The 14509-nt window shown below is 42.4% G+C and overlaps 1 protein-coding gene across 2 annotated transcripts in view; it reads right to left on the reverse strand.

Annotated features, from left to right (window-relative positions):
- Window positions 1-5401: 5401 nt before the first annotated feature.
- Window positions 5402-14509, reverse strand: part of PCBD2 (pterin-4 alpha-carbinolamine dehydratase 2) — a 66376-nt gene continuing 57268 nt past the window's right edge. For both annotated transcript variants that reach the window (XM_055142653.1, XM_055142654.1), the window contains 2 exons: window positions 7964-8044; window positions 5402-5958 (listed from right to left, as the gene is read on the reverse strand). In XM_055142653.1, coding sequence (XP_054998628.1) covers window positions 5863-5958; window positions 7964-8044 — 177 coding nt within the window. In that variant the 3' untranslated portion in view covers window positions 5402-5862. The remainder of the gene's footprint in view (window positions 5959-7963; window positions 8045-14509) is intronic.

Raw genomic sequence — 14509 nt, forward strand, 5'->3', positions numbered from 1 at the left:
TTGCCATGTGCATTACCCATATTAAGGAAAGTATATTACCTATTATCTCTCCGGCCCCAAAGGGATTGACATTATTCTCATAATGAACAAATATTAACATTACTTAAAGATCTGGCTTGTTAAATACTGTTCATTTATAGCTGACATTTCTAAATACCTAGCAATGTGGACTTTAAGGGAGAACTTCAGGACCTGGTGTTCTAAAACAAGTATATATAATCATTCTCAGCAGGAAAATACTCTTATGAGTGACCAATGTGTACCAACCTTGAACATCTAGTTTACTCGTTTCCTCCCCTTAAAATAATCCATCAGGGGCCAGAGATATGGCTCAATGGACTGGATCACAGGCTTTGCACGCAGGAGACCCAAGTTAATCCCTAGCACCTCATGGTTGCCCATGTACCACCAGGAGTACCAAGCTGGGTGTAGTCTCTGAGCACTTCTAAGTGTGACATCCAAAACAAACAAACAAACAAAAAAAACAAAATCACAAAACGTTTTAAGGGGCTAGGGATATGACTCAAGTAGCTGAGTGCCTGCCTGGTACATATGAAGTCCTGGGTTTGATCCCTGGCACCAGTCCCCCAAGCAGCACTGCGGGTTATAAGAGCCCCTAAACACTCCTGGGTGTGGCGCTCACAACGATGAAGCAACCTTTTTCATTTAAAAACAAGAAAGCGGGGGCTGGAGTGATAGCACAGCAGGTAGGGCGTTTGCCTTGCATGCGGCCGACCTGGGTTCAATTCCCAGCATCCCATATGGTCCCCTGAGCACCTCCAGGAGTAATTCCTGAGTGCATGAGCCAGAAGTAACCCCTGTGCATTGCCGGGTGTAACCCAAAAAGCAAAAAAAAAAAAAAAAGCTATAAAATAACATTGATCACTGTTCTCAAGAATCAAATGTAGCCTCCCCGTCTCCCTCGGGCATCAGCTCCTGCCACATCGCCTATTTTCTCCTTTGCTCAAACACCCTAAAGTCAGCAGGATTCCTCAGAGAGCCTCTCTGGATTGCCTGCACAGAGAATATGAATCAGTCCTTCCCCGCTGTGGCGACCTCCCCCAAAGCATGCTTCACCACGGGGCAGAAAGAAGGCCCTTGGGAAGTGTGGGCTTCAGGAATACTAATGAATGGTAAGTTCAAGAAGCAGGGCCGGCACAATTTTATCTCTGAAAACCAACAGTTTTATACCTTCCCTCTTCAAGCTCCCAAACATGGGGCCGGGAGATAGCTCCATGACAGAGCACCTGCCTTGGAGTCAGTGAGGTCACACGTGAGACCTTGGCAGCATTGACATTTATGATCCCCACTACCACAAAGTGTGCATGGGGCCAGAAAGCCAGTGAAGTAGGTTTGGTACTTGCCTTGCACACAGCTGACCAAGGATTGATCCCTGGCACCCCGTAAGGTCCCCCAAGCCCTGCCATGAGTGATCCCTGAGTACAGAGCCAAGAGTAAGTCCTGAGCACTGCTGGGCATGGCCAAAAGAAAAAGGCAATTAAAGTGTGTGACCTTCAGTGAGTGCCACAACCAATACAAGCAGTACATCAATCAAAAGTGCGGGCACTGCTGGGCTGTAAGAAAAGACGAAGTCATGCAACTTACTGATAATGGATGACCCAGATAATATCATGCTGAGTGAAATGAGTCAGAATGATCTCTCTCATATGAGGAACATTAAGAGACATAGTAGGGGAATAACTAATGCTCAAAGGCAATGGAAGCGAAGAACAAGAAAACTGGTCCTTTGTAGGAAACTTGGCACTGGGACGTGGAAGAGGGGGTACGTCAGGGAAGGGACCACTAGGGCAATGATAAAGGTCACTCTGGACCACGACTAGTTGCTGAAAGAAGGTAAAGTGACATGCATGACACCCTATCAGTGCCAGTACTATAAATTACAGTCCCTAAAAGAGAGGGGGGAAAGGAAAAAAAGAAAAAGAAAAAAATAACTGCTATAGAGGCAGGCTGGGGGGGGGGATGGTGCGGGAGGGAAACTGGGGACATTGGTAAAGGGAAGTGGACTGGTGTTGAAACATTGTATGCCTGAAATTCAATCATGAATAACTTTGTAACTAATTCATGGTAATTCAATTAAAAAATTTTTTTAAATAAGAGAAGAATGTGCAAGCTTCACAGCCAAGTATGTTGAGTGCCACAACCAAATTTGTATAACACCTGGTCCCTGTAGCAACAGAAACAGTAAAGGGGCAGGGCAGAGAGAGGAGAGAGAGAGGAGAGAGGGAGGGGGTAGAGGGAAAGGAGAGGGGAAACGAGGGGAGAGTGGGTAAAGAGAGGGAAACTACAACTTACCACATTAAAGAAACCATTTCCTTTACCACTACGATATAGGATCTTTGATTCTCTGTAATAAAGTGTGAGTTCCAGCAAATACAACACCCCTTAACATGGACTTCATGTCAAACCCTCCTGTGCATGCTAATTAATAACTACCGTTATTCGGTCTTCACCATTGTAATTTGGGGCCATATTTGGCTTCCTCAACCGTGCTATTGTGGTATATGTTAACACAGCCAGCTGGTTTAGTCTCTCAGACTTTACATTTAAAATAAGGGGAAATGTTCCCATTCAGGATATAATAAAATAAGTTAAATGGTACCACAAGGAAGCAAACAAATGATATAGTATCCTATATGAATTCTACAAGACACCTGACCCCGGTTTTACAGTAAGTCAATGACAAGGGGAATGGAGGGAACGAGGGGAAACTTGACTGCTCTGGTAGAACAGATTCAGAGACAACAGGCAGATGTGATGAGGAGAGTTCGTTTGGATTCTGATTGGATAAAAATTACTGTACAAAGACACTCTTGCACGTTTTGGCTTTGGTTTTCGAAGGGTTTCCCCGGCACTGCTGGAAATACCAAGCTATTATACCCAGTGTGCATGAGAGACCAGGCAAATCTGGGTTCAAAGCTGGGACATTGAGCCTGCCAGGCATGTCCTCTGGTAGCTACTGCCCCAACCCCACCCCCAACACATTATTTTTGGGGGGAGATCCCAGAAGCAGTGCTCAGAGGACCCTGGAGGCCACTTCCAGTGATAGTCAACCATCAGGGACAGGGAGGGACAGGGGAGTTGACTGTTAAAGTTCAAGTACTTGGCCCTTGGTACTGCTCGGACCTGAGGTACCAGAGCCACCTCAGGCTTGGGGACCAGCAAGGCCCTGCCTGGCAGTGCTTGGGGAGGGGGGGCCTTTGGGGCTACACCTGGTAATGCTCTGGGGCTATGTGGCGCCAGAGATCCAACTTGGCGTGCACCTGCCTGATCTCCTTAAACACCCAAAGACATTTGTGACCTTCAGAGCAATTCTGTTAGATGAGTCCAAGGACTCATGGTTTGTCTTGTTAGCTATGAAAATAACACTGGTGTAAGGAAGAAAATGACCATATTTTCTAGAGATGTTTCTAATGGATGTTGAACGGCTAAAATGGATTGACTTTTAGATACTTTAAGCAGAAGAAAAATAAAACCAGAGGCAGGGTCTGAGAAAACAGCACCCGTGTGTACCCGGAGGAGCAATTTCTGTTAGCAAATGAGTTGTGAGGCTGTGCAGGGGCCTGCAGGCCTCCCGGCTCAGGAGTGCCTGAGGAAGGACCTCGGTTGCCAGAGTTCCAGGCCCCGCAGAACTGTTTTGCCACAGTGGACAAGACCCTGGAGGGTCCTTCAGAGACAGAAAAAGCTGTCTGAGATGAGAGCCAGGTCCCATGTACCACAGTCATCTGATGCCTATAGTGGCTGACATCTCAGAGCCCAAAGTCTTTGGGGCTAGGGGCCAGAGAGATAGTACAATGGGTAGGGCACTTGCCTTGAATGTAGTCAAGCTGGGTTCAGTCTTCAGCATCCCATATGGTCCCACAAGCCCTGCCATGAATGAAGCCTGAACACAGAGCTAGGGGTCAGCCCTGAACACCACTGGGTGTGGTCCCAAAACAAAACAAACAAAATTAAAAAAATACCCCCCAAAACAAAAATTCACAAGACATGATATGGGAGGGAGGCAGCAAAGAAACAAGATAACATGAGGCAATCAGTGCAAAATCTTAAATCTATTCAATCTCTCTGATGAGGATATAAGTATTCAGGGTATATTCATTCTATTGTTAAATGTTTAGATATTTTTTCATGTTTAATAAATTTATGGTCCTTGAATGAATATTCATATATTCTTTCAATATATATTCTACTGCTCATTAAGAACATTCTTTATACTCAATGTACTTAGAACTGCAAATTCCTATGTCATGACAGGAATTTAATCGGCACAAGGCTGTATGTAAAAGACTTATCATCTACCTTGAACGTAAAATTTAAATGTGATTACAATATGCAAACATATGAGGAGCAATTATAATATTAGAAAGATAAATATCTTCCTGATGTTCTCTGTGGGCATTGCCACTGCACTGTTAGGGGCCTGGGGACATTCATACTGCCCCACCTTGCTTGAAGTCATGGATGAAACAGGTCCTTCCTTCAACTCCCTGCTGAAAACAAGATATGGCTCACCAAAAGTTTTGTTTTTGTTTTGGGGCTATACCTGGCTGTCCTCAAGGCTTACTTCTGGCTCTGCTCTCAGCAATCACACTACTCACAGGGCTTGGGGGACCAAGTGGGGTGCCAGCATTAAATCTACGTCAATCATGTGTAACCCTACCTGCTGTACTGTCTCCCTAGCCCCTCACGCAACTTTTTTTTTTTTTAATAATGTAGGAGTACTGCTATATGTTCAGCCGTTGATTAAGCTGATTGTTTGGGCATGAGCTCCACATTACTTTGTTTTTTAAATTGTATCATCGTGAGATAGAGTTACAAAGCTTCCATGTTTGAGATTCAGCCATAGAATGATGGAACACCATCCCTCCACCAGTGCACATTCTCCACCACCCACATCCCAGTCCTCACCCTACTGCCTCTAAGGCAGACAATTTCCCCAATACTCTCTTCTAACTTGGGGCATTATGTTTTGTGTGAGCAAACTGAAGATCAACAGGATGACAAGTGACACAAGTGATGTTTTGCTCAAAATTTCCCACCACTATTCAAGCCTATCTGCCAGGGGCAGACGCTAGATCCTTTATTTTCCTTTGCTCATTTTGAATATCATGAGAGCTCGAATGGCCGCAATTGTAAATGTAAATTTCTAGGTTGTAAATCGTTGGGTTCCAGGAACATCTCCGAATGGCACTAATTCATTTTGGGATTCAATTGGAAGTCTCTGGGCCAGGGCTGTTTCACCCAACTCTCTTTCGCTTTTTTAATCCAACTAACACTTAACTAATAACAGCAACTAGAATCCAATTCAACTTCAGCTTTATAAATATCACATACAGTTAAAATTCTTTTTTAATTTTTAAAATTTTATTGAATCACCATGAGATAGTTACAAGCTTTCAAGTTTGGGTTACAATCTCACAATGATCAAACACCCATCCCTCCACTGTGCACATTCCCCACCACCAATATCCCGGGTATCTTCGGAGTTCATAATTTTTTTCTACCTTATAACTATATATTTTTAAAGTCACTGTAATCAGCTGAATTTCTGGATTATAAAATGCATGAATACTACTCCATCCTAACTTCTGGCCTATAAGAATACTATTTCTCCTTTTGAATATTATTAATATAATGACAGGTTAATCTGCCTTATAAGGTAGATTATACGTGTGACTGGATGTAATAAAAATTACTTTAGATTCAAGTTTAAATTATCTTGTATTTGAAGCGCTGGTCTTACAAAATGTGGTATAAAGGTGAACTAAATTTAAAGGCTCGAATCACTCCAAAATACATCCCAGCTATGATATGAACATGACTTGATATGCATTTTGGAATAAATCACACAGAGGCGGCTACTTTTTCAATAAAATTGGCCAGTTTTACATCTCGTTTGGTCAGTCCACCAGAATCATGTGAGGTGAGCGTAATCTGCACCTGCAAAAGAGAGAAGCGACTTTTAAAACCTTCGCTGCAATTCGAGGTAATCTCCTTTGGCAGTTCAGAAATGAATTCATGGGCTCTAGAGATAGTCCAGGAGGTAAGGCGCTTGCCTTGCATGCAGCTGACCTCAGTCTGAACCACGGGCACTGAGGGTGGTTGCCTGAGCACCGTGAGGAGTGATCCCTGAGCACAGAGCCAGGGACAGCCCAACAACCACCTTACCACCACCACCACCACCGAAAACAAAAACGAAAAAGGCAGAAAATATGAAATCAATCCACTGTTCAACATTCACATCTAAGAATTGGGGGGAGAGTAAATGAGAATTACATTATGAGTAAGCCCAAACTTTCTAAGAGCCAATTAGCTGAAACTCCAGGGTCAATTTAAGCGTCAGCCTGGGTCCTGGTAGCTGCCCATGAATAAACAGGTTCTCCCAGGGCTCGAGAGAATTCAGCGGAACAGAGTACATACTTTGCAGTCATGACTCCTGGGTTTGATCCCTGCAGCTGCACGTCCCCTTAGCACTGCTCAGAGCAACCCTCTGATCACCAAGCTGGGAGAAGCCCCTGAGCATCTCTGGATAAAGCCCCAAGATGAAAAATTAAATAAAACAAAATGATTTTTTCACATTAAAAGCTATTCAGTTGCTAGAATCCAAAGTGTACCTTAAGAAAAAAAGAGAGGGCCAGAGAGATAGTACAGCAGATAGGGTGTTTGTCTTGCACACAGCTGACCTGGGTTCGATTTCCAGCATCCCATATGGTCCCTGGAGCACTGCCAGAAGGAATTCCTGAGTGCAGAACCAGGAGTAACCCCTAAGCATCACTGGGTATGGCCCAAAAAGCAAAGAAGAGAAAGAGACAGAGACAGAGACAGAGACAGAAACACACACACACAGAGAGAGCTGAAAATCTAGAGGAATAGCACAGTAACTGAGAGACCGGGGTGGGGGTGGGGAGAGAAAAAGAGAAGGGGTAGGGGGAGAGGGAGAGACAGAGGGAGAGAGAGAGACAGAGGACCCAATATTCCACCAACTATTTTTAGGCCATTGAGGAAACCAAGCTATCAAATGTCTATCTTGGCAAAGATGCTTTTAAATGTTCATCTCCCAAAAAATGGGGTGGGATGTGGTGGAAGAACAGATCAACAGCCCACTGCTTCTCGTCCAATCAATTCAAAAGGCAAGAGCAGGGTGGGAGAGGCAGTTCAACAGGCTCTATCCTGGCACCACGAAGCCCCCAGTCACCAGCAGCCACAGACCTGGGGGGAGCCCCGAGCACTGCCAGATGTGCACAGAAAACAAAAAAGGGAAAAGTATGGCAAAATCAGGAAACTAGAAAAGAAGATTTGAAATCCTAGAAGTTGCATACACTGAGTTATTCACAGAGAACTTCCCAAGCAAAAATACATCCCACCAAAATCTGGATGACAAGACACATCAAATGAGTGACGTTAAGGCAGGACTTTGTGGGGGCAGGGGTGCTCGATTCTTCTCACCGAGCTCCCTTGAAATGACTTACTGGAGTCCTTTTCGTCTGTTATTTGTCTGAAGGTCAATTAATTCCCACTGAGGTTAGAAAACTGAATTGCTATTATTAAAAGCTCAGTTCTTGAAAAAGATTACTTCAATTAAATAAATACGGCCATATCTGCCTTATTCACTACCATGTACTTCAATAATTTGCCTTAAAGCGGGTTTAAAATGTATCCTCATGGCTAGCATTCAAGTTTAACTGTAAAGCTTAATTTAGCCTAACTTTCTCAAGTTAGTTTCAGTAGATAACAAGCATGAAAATAGAGAGCTTAGTCACTGTTCTCTGGAGCTGATCTGAAAATTTGTTACTAATTTGCAATACTGTAACACAGGGATTCTGGAGAGGGAAAGAGAATACTTGCCAAATGACACTTAGTTGCATACATAGGATGGCAAAGAAAGGAGGAAAGAAGGTTCTTCCTCCATAATTTAGATGATCCTGAAATAAGGCAAATTAGTTACCTTGTTGTACACATTGAACCACTCTGGGTGATGATTCATCTTCTCCGCTTGAAGGGCAATTCGGGACATAAAGCCAAATGCCTGAAAAAGAAGTCAAAAGTGATTAGTGACACTGCCCTCTGCCCTGGACCTTAGGGAGACACCAGAGCAAGCCAACTAGATAAAGACATGGCTAGGACACTCCTGGGAAGCCTGCAGAAATCAAACGGAAAGGAACTGCTCTCTGCAGAGCCAAGGTGACACCGTAACAGGGCTGTGACCTGCTGCTCGATGGTGAAAACAATCAGGCTCAAATAAACAAACCAGGAAATTGGTCTCACCCAGTGACCTGTCTGGACTGTTTAATTGTCCTCAAGACGAGACTCTTGAAAATTGCATGGGAATAATTTCCCTTCAATGCAGTGCCCTGGATTTTACTACCTGGCCTCCAAGCGAAGGAACCACTTTTGTCAGAGCTCAGTTCCTTTTGATTTTAGTGACGAGGGCGCGGAGATAGCAACTGGTACACTATGGAAACTGTCGCATGGGTATGTATCAGGAATAGGTACTGGCAGAAATAAACAGCTCCTCCCATCGCCCAGGCAGAACAGGAGGGACGAAAGGACTTTTGCCTTTTGGGGGTCTTCCTGCTACTGGTTTGCACAGCCCCAACTCGGTGCAGAGGCCTGTAGATGCAGCAGGAGTGGAAGTGTGGCCCTGTAGAGTTGTGTATTCTTATCACAGGAAAAGAGCAAACCTGCATTTGCTAAATACAAGTCAAACATCCTAAAAAGGAAAAAAAAAAATGCATGTATTTTGCTTGCTTTCAATTTTTTTGAGGGTAATTACAAACAACAGGAGTCTGTCTATTGTGTCCAGAAGGCAGAAATACTTGGTAAGACTCTAAGTACATTAACTTGAAAGTTAGATCAAATTCACAGGAAACTACACCCACATAAATAAATATTTGGCTTCAAAATTCTTTCTGATTTTTTTGTTTTGGAGCTCAGGGTTTACTCCTGGCTCCTGCTCAGGGATCAAAACTAGCAGTGCTCAGGGGACTACCTGGGACACTGAGGATCGAACCTGGGCTGGCTGCATGCAAGGCAAGTATACGCTGCCCACTGTACTATCTCTCTGGCCCGTCTTCAATATTACCTAGCAAAACCAATTTGATGTCAATCAGATCACGTTTTTTAGATCAACAAATGACATTAAATCACATTTCCGAGTTAGCAGTGAAAAATATAGAAAGTCCCGTTTCATTTTTTACTAATACACTTATATTTATTATTCAACAATAATTCCACTAATTTTTTTTACAATGACACCGAAAAACCTTTTAATTCACTATCAACTTTCATGTTTTCAGCTGTCTGTTTGGGGCCCATGCCCAGCAGTACTCGGGGAACTCAGCAGTGGCTGGGATGGCACCTGGACCTCCTCCAGACACTCAGCCCGTTGGTCCTTCTCTTTGGCCCTGTTTATTTTTCAGATCTGTTTAGATTGAGGTCATGTAGCCCACAACAGTCTCCATGTTGCTGCTTTATCCCTGCAATGCTGCTTCACCACTCCTACCACTCTCTGCCGCTGCCCCAACATCCCTTGTCCCTCCCCGGCTTTGGCACCGGGGCCCTCTCTCCTGCTGGCATGATCTCTGTTGGGGCCTTAGTCCTTCTTTGCTTCTTTATATCCACAGATGAACGAGATCATTCAAATGATTGTCTTATTCCTTCTGACTCCTTTCACTTAGAATGATAGCTTACAATCCATCCAGGTTGCCGCTAACTGCATGGTTTCGGAAGATTCCATTTCAAACAATACTCTGCCACCCGTAATAAAGTTTTTATCTCAGAAGACATTTTATTGGGAAGACATTTTATTTTCCGTTTTGACATTAAGGTCTAATGGTTTCTTCTGTTAGAAGAAGGAAGATCAAGCAAAACCGGACAGAATCATCAGTGGAAACAACAGTCACTCTCCACTGCTGCTTGTTTTGTTATCTAAATATTTGGAAGAGGGTAGGTCTTGGTTTTGGAGCCAGACCCATCGGGGCTAAGGGTCTACTTGTCTCTGAGCTTGGAGGACTATAGGTGGTATCAGGATTCAAACCAGGCTTGGAGGGATACATGTTAAGTTCCTTGGATGCCTGTTTCAGTCCCTTATCTTGTATGTTATAACTGAATCTCTAGATTATATGAGGGGAAGAAACCAGTTAAGGGACCAAAGAGGTAGTACAGAGAGTAAGGCTGTACTCTGACACTGCATACGGTCCTGAAGAGGAGGAGGAGAAGGAAGAGGAAGAGAAGAAGGAGGAAGACCAGGAGTAGAAGAGGAAGAAGAGGCAAAGGAGAAGCAGTCACCGGGACCACAATTTCTTTGAACTATGTAATCCTAACAGATGAAAGATTTGTCTAAAATCCCTTACTATTGCCCAAGAATAAAATAAATCAGGGCCAGAGTAATAGCGTAGCGGATAGGACGGCTTGCCTTGCACTCAGCCAACCTGGTTTGATTCCCAGCATCCCATATGGTGCTCTGAAGTGATTCCTGAATGCAACGCCAGGAGTAACCCTTATGCACCCCCTTCAAAAACAAACTAAATCAGAGCATCTTTAACCACTAATATAAGCATAGTAGCAAAATGCATTCCATTATAGATATGACATTCTAAAAGGAATGCTGATAAAATAAAAACTATCATAACTTTATCCAAATTGAAAGGAAAAAGGTCTCATTAAAAAATTCTCCAAACACAAGCCTATGGCAAGCATTATCCTCAATGGGGAAAAACTAAGGGCCTTTTCTCTAAGATCAGGGACAAGACAAGGATGTCCACTCTCACCACTCCTGTTCAATATAGTACTGGTAGTACTTGCGATAGCTGTTAGGCAAGAAAAAGATTTCAAGGGCATCCAGATAATAAAAGAAGAAATAAAACTCTCACTATTTGCAGACGATATGATACTATATCTAGAGAAGCCTAAAGCCTCTACTAAGAAACTCTTAGAAACAATAGACTTGTACAGTAAAGTTTCAGACTATAAAATCAGTACCCAAAAATCCATGGCCTTCCTATATGCAAACAATGAGACAGAGGAAAGGGACATGAAAAAAGCAATCCCATTCACAATCGTGCCCCAGAAAATCAAGTACCTCAGAATTATCTTAACTAAGGAAGTAAAAGACCTCTATAAAGAAAACTATAAGACGTTACTCCATGAAATAAAAGAGGACATGAGGAAATGGAAACATATCCCCTGCTCATGGTTCGGGAGAATCAACATTGTCAAAATGGCAATACTCCTCCCAAAATTCTCCAAAACAATTCTTTTTTAAAAAATCTTCCAAATTTGTATTTTCCACAGCTTTACATAGTTCAACTGTCACCTAATATTTGCATTTATAAAGTATCAAAAACCCTGATAAACTCAAGCTTCTTAAACTTGAAGCTTAAAACTTGTCATGTACCATTTTAATTTTATTTTATTACAGCACTGTGGTTTGCAAAGTTATTCACAGTTGAGTTTTAGACATAAATATTGCATCATCATGTGAGGGATGGGGGGAAAGAGAATACTTAATCTGCATTGGCAGCAGAGAGATACTTCCATAAACCTCCCATATAACAGAGTCAATGATCTCAAAGTATTTATTTTTAAATCTTCAGGTTGAAATCCTTTCACAATATACATTCAAATCAAAGTATAATTTATGAAGGGAGTTAGATGAATGACCAAGAGGTAAAAAACAAAACTTCAACGGTAATTTTTTTTAAAAATCTAGAATATAATAAAGAAGGAATATAACTAAATAGCAAACTTGACAAATGGTAAAAGTATTTTGTCTCCTTTCGAAGATCTCTTTTAACAGCACTCCCTACTTGTTACTAGGATGTCAGTTGGGATCTAAAATCTGACTGAAAATACAGGCTTTTTCTATAACCACTTTATCAAAGAAAACGGCAAACAGCCTTTCGCAGAACAGACACCACTTACAACACAGTAAGAAGCTTAGAGAAGTAACTGAGACAAAAGGCAAAATGAAGTAGAAATAATTTATGTGGAATTAGAAAATAATAAAAAGAGAAAACACAAAGTAGATAAAATATAGAAAATGGCTGTCAATTAGATAACAAAATATGCTAATGTGATTCAAAAAAATCCTCAGAAACAAAAGATTGAAATTTGGACACCAGAAGAATTAAGCTATTTACACATCCTTATAAATATTCTCTTGGCATCCACTCCAAAAATATGACTATAACCTTAAGGATGAAGAGAGTATGGCTGACTTCATTTTCATTTATGACATTCAACAAAGAATTAACAGGAACAACGCCTTATAAAAATTTTAAGGAATGAAAGTGTGAGGAATTTCATACCCAGATAAACTACTGCTCAAAAGTAATATAGGGACAATTTGTTTGTTTGCTCTGGGGCCATAGCTTGAAGTGCTAGGGGCTATTCCTGGCATGGCACGTGAGGGACCATGTGGTGCGGGGATGAAACCTGAGCCGCCCGCATGCAGAGGCACAGCAGCTCTTTGCACCATCCCCCTGAGAACAAGAGGGAAGTTTTGTAATGCAGTGCCTCGGAGAATGAGAGTAAGTCCCATTCATTGTCCTGGGGAAAAATACTATGAGATAGCATTTAAGTAAGAGATCAAGAATCTACACCAAAGTTACTGGCTATGAGCAATAAACTCATTTGGATGTAGGAATGCTTTTTTGTTTGTGTCTGGGTCATACCCAGTGATGCTCAGGGCTTACTCCTGGCTCTGCACTCAGGAATCACTCCGGGCAAAGCTCAGGGATTTAGGGAACCACATGGGACTCAGGGCTAGCGCCTAGGTCAGTAGTGTGCAAAGCAAGCACCCTACCTCCCCATCCCCTGCCGTACTATCTCCCCTTGGAGGAAGGACTGGCATGGCACATCCCAGAGCATCCCTGGAGTGGCTCCTCAGCACCAGGAGGTCCAGCCCTGAGCAACACTGGATGTTGCTAAACGAATAATTAAAACAGTTGTGGGAATTATAGTCACAGAATGGAACCCAAATATTATATAATACTATAGTACCATTAAACAGGTTGAAAAGTAACGGGGAAAACAAAACTTTTAAGAACTTTGAAAACTGATAAAGTATGGAAGTATATATATACATATATGTATATATATAAGTAGATACGGATATATATTTAAAGGTATGAAACATAAGCACTAAAAATTAAAAAATATTTATTAATTGAACTAAAAAGATAACACAAAGGTAGAGACACTTGCCTTGTATGCAACTGACCTCAGTTCAATCCCTGGCACCACATGGTCCCCTGAGCACTGCTTAGGAGTGCTCAGGAGCACTTAGCAGAGCCAGGAGTAATTCCTGAGCATCACCAGGTAGGGCCCCCAAATGTTCCCCACCAAAAATACCCACACAGGCAATTTCGCAATTAATTTTTATATTATTTAATACGGAAGATGCCATCTAAAAAATAAAATCTAAGCACTAAAGAAATAGAGGATAGTTAGTTATATGGAAACATAAAACAATTAAAGAAAAACACAATTCAAGTGAGACAAAGAAAACACTATCAAATTGGGATTATTGAAGGTTGGGATTCTTAGAGGTGCTCAGAGGTCAAGTCCAGCAGGTCAGGGGATTGTGTGGTGTCACAGAATGAATTCAAAGTCTCACGTGACTCTCGCTCTCTTTATCTATCTCCCTGCAATCCCACCCTCCCATATTTGGACTTAAAAGAAGGAAGAAAAACTTAAGTTGTTTCTGTCACTTTTTTGTTGTCATTGTTTCTGAACCACACCTGGTGGTGCTTTGGGGTTATTCCTGGCTCGGCACTCAGGAATCACTCCTGGGGAGCTCGGGGGACCATATGAAATGCCGGGGATTAAACCCGGGGAGGCCATATTCAAGGCATGTACACTACCACTGTACTATCACTCCAGCTCCACTATTATGCTGCATAAGGCCAAATACATCTTCACAATGAATTAATTGTCAAGAGCCTAAATCTAATGAGTTGAGAACTTTATGAACTGCTCCTCGAGCTGCTCCTTGATTCCAGGTGTGGCCTCCAGACATCACAGGGCCTAATCCAGAACAGGAGGCAGAGCGCCTCCCTTCCTGAGACTCCACTAGTCTCCGCATCCAACCTGCACCACATACATGGGCCCTTACCACAGCTTGCTGCTCCACTATTCTGGGGACTCTAACTGCAGAGACCCAAACCTAGCTCAGCAAAACACCAGAAAAGCAATGAGGGAAACACTTAGAGCCCCACCAAGCTCAATGAGCAAAAACAGTATCACTGGAGACATAAGCAACACTAGTAAATCCTCCATGTCTTTAGTGCCACCATGATGAAGATGTTCAATGAACTCAAAGAAATGATGGCACAGGTAGTCAGCAAAGCACAAGAAAGTATAAAACTCAAAATGAAAACACCACTACAATTGGAAATGAGGAACATGATGGGTAGTATTTAAAAAAAAAAATCAATAGAAGCTCTGAATTAGCAGAATAAAAGAAGCTAGGCAAGAAGATCAGGATCTC

The sequence above is a fragment of the Sorex araneus genome, chromosome 6, assembly GCF_027595985.1.
Source record: "Sorex araneus isolate mSorAra2 chromosome 6, mSorAra2.pri, whole genome shotgun sequence".
Taxonomy (NCBI): domain Eukaryota; kingdom Metazoa; phylum Chordata; class Mammalia; order Eulipotyphla; family Soricidae; genus Sorex; species Sorex araneus.